General features: G+C 51.9%; 1 protein-coding gene across 1 annotated transcript in view; it reads right to left on the minus strand.

The window, feature by feature from the left end:
* Positions 1-9,945, minus strand: part of zcchc14 (zinc finger, CCHC domain containing 14) — a 21,904-nt gene that overhangs the window by 11,558 nt on the left and 401 nt on the right. Inside the window, 6 exon segments of the mRNA XM_030366030.1 lie at positions 193-294; positions 297-394; positions 2,230-2,297; positions 2,576-2,647; positions 3,374-3,447; positions 7,526-7,697. Coding sequence (XP_030221890.1) covers positions 193-294; positions 297-394; positions 2,230-2,297; positions 2,576-2,647; positions 3,374-3,447; positions 7,526-7,697 — 586 coding nt within the window.

Below are 9,945 nucleotides of genomic sequence, written 5' to 3' on the forward strand. Positions count from 1 at the left end.
CACTACTATGTGGCAAAGAACACGCTGTACAGTGCAACCCTAGCCGAAGGATCAGCAGCTCTGCAGCATCACGCATAGCCCGCGATCCTCACTTCCTGCCAAACCCCACCCATGTCCCGCCCACCGCCTGTCAGCCAATCGTCATGAGCCACCGACGAGAAACAAGCACCAATCATCCTCACAGTGACTTACTGGTGCTGCAGGTCAGGGCGCAAGGTGCCGGGGCCACGGGGGCCACGGGGGCCACGGGGGGCGACGGGGGGGAGGGAGGGGAGGGAGGGGGGGGAGGAGGAGAGAGAGGGGGGGGGGTGTGGGTGAGGGAGGCGAGCTGGCCGTGAGGAAGAGGAGGACACAGCGGTGCTGGAGGACGTGACTGGACAGCGCTGTGAGACACCTGCACACACACACACACACACACACACACACACACACACACACACACACACACACACACACACACACACACACACACACACACACACACACACACACACACACACACACACACACACACAGGTGAGTCGGACAGAGAGGATTAGCAGCTGGACACAGAGGCAGCAACAGACGAGACAGACAGACAGACCGACAGACAGACAGACAGACAGACAGACAGACAGACAGACGAGACAGACAGACAGACAGACAGACAGACAGAGGCCTTTGTGGTTCCTCAGACAGGACAACTCAAAACAGAGCAGTCGGCATCCAAGCAGGGAGACAGCTGAGCGGGGTCATATGGAACCGATATACACTAAATGATTCACAGACAGACGAAAAACAGTTCGTCGGAGGGGGAACATTATGGGCATTGACATCCAGCCTGCTACTACAAGACTTTAAAGGTCCAGTGTTTAGGGTGTAGTAGCCACTAGCGGTGGGGTTGCAGAATGAAACCACCCGCCCTTTCCAACGACCAGGGTGGCCTGGACTTCGTGTATCATCGACCGTAATCTGAATCACACCCAACCAATAACAATCGGGTACCCTTGTCACAGTCGACCAGGCCACTGCCTTTGCAGCAGGACGTGGTTGAGCCAACAGCCTGTGTCTCTCACAAACAGTCCTTGCGTTGCATCCAGAGTGAACCCACATTCAGAGGCTTGATTGCAGTCGGCGCTACTACAACCCAATGTTTACACGTACTGTGGTGGGTGAATGTAGGTTGCTTTTAATAACATGAAGCTGTGCAGTTGCAACTCGTTCATTTCAGATACCAACTGCCTCAGGACGAGCGATGAACTACTTTGAGTTATCAAACAGGGAAAATACCTGGAAACTAACGTCTCCAGAACGTGGACGTATCAAAGAAAAGAATCCCCCCCCCCCCCCCCCCACCTTATCATAATCCCCCTCATCGGCCAACGCCGATTTGCCACACTATTTTACACTTGTATTACAAACAGAAGCTGAATTTTCATTGAATCCTCTTAAGGACACTGAGCATAAGACCGTGGGTGATCTGAGACGCCTCTAGGAGAGAGGATTGGGCTCCTCGGACCCCATGAAGCACCATGGGCTGTGTGGAGGCCACCTCTATGCAGTGTTTGATGTCCATGTCCGAGAGGGGGTTAAGCTTCTAAGACACACATATATGACGCCATGGTGTGTGCGTGTGTGTGTGTGTGGAGCTCTGTCTTATGCAGCGGTTCACGTCGATATCCGCATCTGAGCGAGGCCTAGGCTTTGAGGACACTCTATAAACATCATACTTTGTGGGGAAATTTGGAACTCTGTCTGGCCAGCGATTTATATTGATACCCGCGTTCGAGAGGGTTAAGGCTCTCGGATGCATGCTAACAGCTAACGGCATGGTTTGTGGTGCGTTTCATATACAAAATGGCTGATTATAACACTCCTACACAGCACTGGAATCACCAATGGGTGTCAGCGTTGGGAGAACACGCCCCCTCCTTCCTACAACACAGGCTAGATCCGTTCGTCTGTTCTACTGTAAAAACATGGCTATAAAAGGTACAAATACACAACAATTCTTATTTTCATGGGATTAATGACAATTTTCATGGGCAATTAAAAATGCATAAAATACAAGTAAGGGATATAATATCACATTTCTGTCCGTTCCGCTAGAGATGCCACTCAATTCTACATACCTTTAATTACCTTTAATGTGTGAAAGCAAAGAGGTCAAAGTTACAAACCTGTGGCTCATTAAAGCTTTTGAAAACAAGGCAGCCGAGTTAAGGTTGTACAAAGAAGAGGGGTTCTTACCTGGGGTCCGGCTCCAGGGGGGGGAGGGACAACTTGTCGAGTCCTTCCTCAGGAAACGCGTCGGTTAGCTGAAAGAAAAAGTGCCCGAAAAATGAGTCAGACCATAAACTGCTGAGGTTGCACGCCCAACTTCTGCATGGCCTCGGCCCATATAGAGGAACCGTGTGTATTGGTGATGAACGGTTGGTCTGCAGGTTCATTTGAATGCAAAATATACAATACAATAATTCGTGAAAAAAGTGCCAAACCCACTACACTGTTTCTTAAAGTAAAGTTGAAAGATAAGATGGCACAGAGAATAAACTTTTTTTGCGTGTGTGTGCGTGTGTGCGTGTTTTTGTGTGACCTGGGAGAGTAGCTCTGTCACTTCCTGCTGAGTTCTGACCACAGACGAGACACAGCCATCCAACCAGTGGGCCTAGGTCAGAGGAGGGAAGGAGGGGAGGAGGAAGGGAAGGGAACCAGGGAAGGAGACAGAACGAGACATGGTCATGATCTGGAGGAGAGCTGGCATGAACGTGGTTCCTTGTTGAATTATGCAAGAAAAGAGTATAAACATGAATAACTTACAATACATTATGACACAAGCATTTGCACACACACACACACACACACTCTCACACACACACACACACACACACACACACACACACACACACACACACACACACACACACACACACACACACACCGGATGGAGTTGGAGGAAGAAGTGGTTCACTGAGTGAGGAGGAAGAGGAGGAGGAGAGGTGGAGGTGAGGAAGCTCGACAGAGCGGCAGAGCTCCAGGGGTAGAGTAGGGAGTGGGAGGAGGAGGCGCAGCGCTCAGAGAGGAGCGGGGTCATTAACGTTGGAGGAGAACATGAGGTTCAGCATGAGGGAGTTCAATCAGAGCGGCAAAGAACAAAACCAAGGGAAAGAAAGTCACGCCGCTGGTGCTTGTTCAGTATCTCCCAAACACAACCATACAGATAGGTGTGTGTGTGCACACGTGTATATGCGTGTGCGTGTGTGCGTGTGTGTGTGTGTGTTCGCGTGTCTGTATGCGTGTGTGTGCGGGCTAGTGTGCGTGTGTGCGCGTGTGTTTGTGTGTGCGTGCGTGCGCGTGTGTTTTGTGTGTGCGTGCGTGCATGCGCGTGACCCACCTCAAATACGTGCTCTCCGTGGTGGTCATCGGTGCGCGAGGTGAATCCCCGCACTGCCACCCTCTCGACCCCCACTGTGAGAAGGGAGGCGGAGGACGATCAACGATCAATAACAGAACGGACGCGTGGTCACATGACCACAAAGCTTTAACAGATCCAGCCCTTATTATTATTATGATGCATTCTGGGACGAGGATCAGGAGGAACTGTGTGTACGTGTGAGTCGGTCAACTGTCAGGCGTGTTGCTCCACTCACTATGCTTAAGACTGGGCTATGACTATGCTACAAAGAGAGCTAACGTATTGCACCGCACAAATCGACCGATTTAAGTCCACTCCTGAACAGTCCGGTCTCCCCTCAGAGCCGCGCGGGCAGCCCGTGAGGTGGGTCTGTCCGTCTGTCCGTCTGTCCGCACGCCGCCCGGCGTGCCGGCCGTACCAGCGGGCTGAGGTCAGTGCGACGCCGTCTCCCATTACCTGCTGCGCTCTGACCCAGATACGGAGCGCCTTTACGACCCGTCTGCCAGTCAGCCGGGCGTGTGTCTGTACCAGGGGCCGGGGCCCGGGGCTCCAGCACACCCAGGCTCTGGCCGGCGCCGTCCCCGTGCCTCCAGCCCCTCTGTGGGGCTACACAGAGACACTGATCCCCTGGTGGAGCCCCCCCTTAGCTGGCCTGTCTGCAGCTAGAGGCCAGTTGTGTCTGCCGCCATGTGCTGGCTTGCTCAGGCGTCTGCGAGAAGTCGATCCGAGCGCTTCCACCGTAGTAAAAAGACATCACTCTTAAGAGAGCGAGAGTGAACGGTAATTCGACTCTCCCGCAGCCTCGTGTGTGTGTGTGTGTGTGTGTGTGTGTGTGTGTGTGTGTGTGTGTGTGTGTGTGTGTGTGTGTGTGTGTGTGTGTGTGTGTGTGTGTGTGTGTCTTGCTGTTTGCGTGCGTGCGCTAATTCTCCAGCTTTTCATTCCCAAGACTTCTGAAGGCCGATTCTCTCAGTTTAAAGCCACATTAAAACATGCAGCAACAGGCCGGAGAGAGTGGGAAGGAGAGGGGGAGGAGGGGGGGGAGGAGGGGGGAGAAGGGGAGAGAGGAAAGGGAGGGGAGGGGGGAAGGAGAGGGGGAGGAGGAGAGGGGAGGAGAGTCACCGTGTTAGGAGGAGGAGTGGAGTGGTTTAAGGACTTAACAACAGGAGAGAGAGAGAGAGAGAGAGAGAGAGAGAGAGAGAGAGAGAGAGAGAGAGAGAGAGAGAGAGAGAGAGAGAGAGAGAGAAAGAGAAAGAGAAAGAGAGAGAGAGAGAGAGAGAGAGAGAGAGAGAAAGAGAAAGAGAGAGAGAGAGAGAGAGAGAGAGAGAGAGAGAGAGAGAGAGAGAGAGAGAGAGGCGGTGTGGAGAGAGAGAGAGAGAGAGAGAGAGAGAGAGAGAGAGAGAGAGAGAGAGAGAGAGAGAGAGAAGAGAGAGAAGAGAGAGAGAGAAAGAGAAAGAGAGAGAGAGAGAGAGAGAGAGAGAGAGAGAGAGAGAGAAAGAGAAAGAGAGAGAGAGAGAGAGAGAGAGAGAGAGAGAGAGAGAGAGAGAGAGAGAGAGGAGAGAGAGAGAGAGAGAGAGAGAGAGAGAGAGGAGAGAGAGAGAGAGAGAGAGAGAGAGAGAGAGAGAGAGAGAGAGAGAGAGAGAGAGAGGTGTGGAGAGAGAGAGAGAGAGAGAGAGAGAGAGAGAGGGCAGCAGCTGTGAAAGTCTCTGAATTCCCGTTGAGGTTCACACTAATCTACTACCCCCCCCCCCCCCCCCCCCCCACCCACCCCCCCACACACACAGTGTTGATATGAATAACTGAAACATGACAATGTAATAAATGATCTGCGTGTGAAGAAAGATACTGGGAACTACAAATTGACCTCTGCATTTCATCCCCTGCGTATGTGTTTGCGTGTGCCCGTTTGCGTGTGGCTGCATGCGTGTGCGTGCGTGTGCATGCGTGTGCCTGTGTCACAGCTTCAGTATGTGTTGTGACCATGGGGTAGTTTGGTATTGTGTTGCAGATGCAGGCAGCAGTCCAGGACAATATCTGCCTCCCCTCCCCCCCCCCCCCCCTCCCCCAGACAAACCCCTTTCTCAAGCCATGGAAAAATAACAGAAAAAAATAATAATAGTTTCTGCCTTCCCGGTCCCACTTTATCCGGTGAGGAGAGAGGAGTCCACAGAGAGGCGGTCCCTTCTGCGTGCTCACACACAGGCACCGGGACTCTCAGTGTTCTGACAATGGCGGAACACGCGGAGCTGCCGATTCCAGGAACGGCTTACGCGACTAAAAACACTGCCGGAGAAAAGAAAGGAGGAAAGCAGGCTGCCAGGGAAAACAGACAGGATTCATGCAAGACCCGCGTTTATACCGGGCGGCCTTCCATCAGTGGGGAAAACATGTGGTGACGCGGGAAGGAAGGAGGGGACTGAGAGTCGTCTGCAATAACGGACAGGAAGTTAGCGAAATCGACAACATGGCTTACGGCATATTTAACAATCGGTCGGTTTTATTTATGTCTATCGTGGCACCAGCGTGGTCGATGTATATTAACTTGACTTGTTTGGTCTGCAGTTGCACTGCAATAACTATATCGAACGGAACCAATGTTATGAGCTACACATGTGTTTACCAACCACTGATTGAAAACAAACACACACACACACACACACACACTTCATTTTGACATTGATGCTAATTCGCTAATTCACGTGTTGCATATATCTTCAGGCTTTTCTTTATAGGTCTCAGTGGGCCTCAGAGAATCAGGGTCAAGCCCTAGTGGGCGCTGGCTAAAAAAACTATCCCATTCTTTAAACCTGTTAAACACATTGGAAGGCCGGCGACCACAACCCTATCAAGGCTAGTAGCGCGCTGAGCACACTAGTACATGGATGCACATGCTATGCTCGCACACTTTGTAACAGTCGGCAAGAATCACCATAACCTTGTTATGGTGAATCATTTAATTTGAGCTGCATACCGTTCAACCCGTCAGAGTCTTGCTATGCGGATCTCTGCTCGGCTGCACGATAGCTTATGTTTGCCCTGTTGACTCAGACACATGTTGATGGATGTGTACACATATCCCTTACTCTCACACGCACACGCACACACACACACACACACACACACACACACACACACACACACACACACACACACACACACACACCTTGGGGTAGAATTCCTCAGATTCGGTAGTAGTGGTATAATGTGTGAGCGTGTTACGACGTGTTCGAATGGGCACGACGGAGAGTCTAGCCTGCTCTGCACATACATAAACACACACCATTAGAGACACACACACTTATGCACAGAGAGGGAAAGGAGAGTTGGACGAGGACTCGTCACTGCAAAGGAGAAGAGGTGTTCAGTCAAAGTACAGTGAGACGGAAGGCTGCTCCAGATAACACAAAAGCGCCTTTACATTGGAAGCATTGGGAATGTTAGTCGTTGGTCGTATGTTTTTTTGGTCATTGTTTAGTAATTAATCGTGAAAGGATCTGTCATTATGCGGAGACATTGCTGGATTGGAAATTGCCACAGTGTTCATCATGCAAGACGTGGCATGACGAAGTTTGCTTCAGCCTAGATTATGGTTTATTGTTGTGATTTAGGATTATTGCAAGAAAATACCCCATGGCGCATTTTGATGCACATGCCCCTGATCTGGCTTTGTACACCATTTTGTTCTGTTCTACATCCACACATTTCTGGTTCCGTCAGAACAGAATGTAATGTTTCATCGTCAGCCACTGCTTGTGTGTTTGTGTAATAATGTTTATAATAACCTCTCCTATCATACATTAGACCACACTGCTGATCAGTCATTCCTCTAGCTATCATTCATGTATGCTTTCAAATATAATATTTTACTGTATTATATTTTAATACATTTAATGCGACCATTTCCGAAGCACTCGTCATACATACGAATTTTCTTAGTTTATCTCGGTTCGACCAAAATAAAATAACCCAAACGGGCAACAAATGACCCAATTAGTAAATATTTGATACAATAAAAGATACCCCTTATTATTTTGGGGATAAATGCGGAAGCAGCAACCAGCCGAAGTTCTGACCCGCCTCCCGGCGCCAACCCTTCAGTGAGCGACCCCTGAACCTCTCCGGCCCCCCGCTCACCTCGTCCCGCCGTCCCCTGGTGGCCGCGGGCGGGTGCTGCTCCGTCCCGCGGGGGCTCTGAGGACGCAGGCGGGGGTGACGGAGGGGGAGGGGGGGGCTCGACGTCCTGGCCGTCGACTCGGCCCCCTCTCTCGGGGACGACGGGAGCACTGCCAACCTCCCGGGTCTGCTTCTGGATGGGGGGGGGAAGTCACACACACAGGCATCAGGGGGGGGTCAAAGGGTGGTGCGGGGGGGGGGGAGTCAACCTCCCTGGTCTGCTTCTGGATGGGTGGGGGGGGGGTCATACACACGGTCATCAGGGGGGGGTCAAAGGGTGGGGCGGGGGGGGGGGAGTCAACCTCCCTGGTCTGCTTCTGGATGGGGGGGGGGAGGGGGGGGTCATACACACAGCCATCACGGGGGGGGGGGTCAAAGGGTGGGGGGGAGTCATACACACAGTCATCAGGGGGGGGGGTCAAAGGGTGGGGGGGAGTCATACACACAGTCATCAGACGGGGGTCAAAGGGTGAGGGATTGATGCTCGCACCCTATGGGCTTGACCTCTGACCTGGCCACTTCCCGGACACGGGATCACACAACATGCAATGTTTCCTATTTCTGTCGTAGTTGAAAAGTCGCAAAGCAAGTGGTTTTATTTGAATATCCACACGAACAACACGTCAGGGCATTTGAGGACAATGATACCAACATCATGGATGAGGTCACCGCAGGTACGGAGTTAGGAAGGCTATATAAGAAGAGGTCATTTAGGCGATGGAGGTTTGTGATTTGTCTAGCAAATGCACGACCAATAATTAATAAATCACACATCAAGCAGCGGATTGTTAAAGAAAAGGATATTCCAGTTGACACAATGATCATGAACACAGTGAGAAAATAGATTAAATATCAAGAAAAAAGGTGGTTATCCGAGAAAAAACAAAACATAATCCCCTCCCTGTGTGAAATTAACACACAATTGTATAAGTGTTGTATTGCATAGATGAATAAAACAGGTCTAATATTAGACACCGCCCCTTTAAACGATTTTTTCTCCCTGAATGGGCAGGGGATTACGGGAACAGAAAGCCTAACCCAGGTTCACACCTGGACTTTGATCTCAGGGTCTCTCGTCCTCCACTATGACCTGGTCCAAACTGCTAACCAATGGCCGTTTTCTACATGCCTTTCAAGATTCAGGCACTGCCCCCAAGTTTACTCTTCAGTCATCTTGCATGTGATGGGAATGGAAAAGTACTCCCTGATCGTGCAGTTTTCTGAGGCGAGTCATGTCTGAATCACAAGGACAATGAAGTCAGGCTTCCGATCTGAAACCAATTACAGGCGCTCCCACCACATCCGGGGATGACTACAAATGACACAAATACCCCCAGCAGAAGGAATAGTTACATAAGTAATAGTGCTGACTACAAATACAGCAACAGTAAGGGCATAGTGAGACTACTAACTAACGCGACAAAAATTGGGCTGCTTTACCAAACTCAAAATGGATGAGTATCTAATCGATTCATCATGCTCCTAGACCTGTGTCAAAAGTTTAGAGCAGGAACCCAAAAAGGCGCGGGAGAGCCCTGGTTCGCGCCGGCCGGGGGCTCAGGGAGCCTGGAGGTGTTCGCCAGCGGCAGCTTTAGCAGATCTATTTACTACGAGGAGAGGCCGGCGCGTCAGAGCGAGGAGCAACAGCGCTCTGGGCCGTGTGTGTGTTGGGTCCTTTGGTTTACACTGAAACCCTGTCCTCCTCAAGGGGGGAGAGGGGGAGAGAGAGGGGGAGAGAGAGGGAGAGGAGAGGCAGAGGAGAGGAGAGTCACACAGCAAGGGGGGAGAGGGGGAGAGAGAGGGAGAGGAGAGAAGAGTCACACAGCAAGGGGGGAGAGGGGGAGAGAGAGGGAGAGGGAGAGGGGGAGAGAGAGGGAGGGAGAGGCAGAGGAGAGAAGAGTCACACAGCAAGGGGGGAGAGGGGGAGAGAGAGGGGGAGAGGGAGGGAGAGGAGAGTCACACAGCAAGGGGGGAGAGGGGGAGAGAGAGGGGGAGAGAGAGGGAGAGGAGAGAAGAGTCACACAGCAAGGGGGGAGAGGGGGAGAGAGAGGGAGAGGAGAGGAGAGTCACACAGCAAGGGGGGAGAGGGGGAGAGAGAGGGAGAGGAGGGTCACACAGCAAGGGGGGAGAGAGAGGGGGAGAGAGAGGGAGAGGAGAGTCACACTGCAAGGGGGGAGAGGGGGAGAGAGAGGGGGAGAGAGAGGAAAGTCACACAGCAAGGGGGGAGAGGGGGAGAGAGAGGGAGGGAGAGGAGAGTCACACAGCAAGGGGGGAGAGGGGGAGAGAGAGGGGGAGAGAGAGGGAGAGGAGGGTCACACAGCAAGGGGGGGAGAGAGAGGGGGAGAGAGAGGGAGAGGAGAGGAGAGTCACACTGCAGAGGG

The sequence above is a fragment of the Gadus morhua genome, chromosome 9 (assembly GCF_902167405.1).
Source record: "Gadus morhua chromosome 9, gadMor3.0, whole genome shotgun sequence".
Lineage (NCBI taxonomy): Eukaryota > Metazoa > Chordata > Actinopteri > Gadiformes > Gadidae > Gadus > Gadus morhua.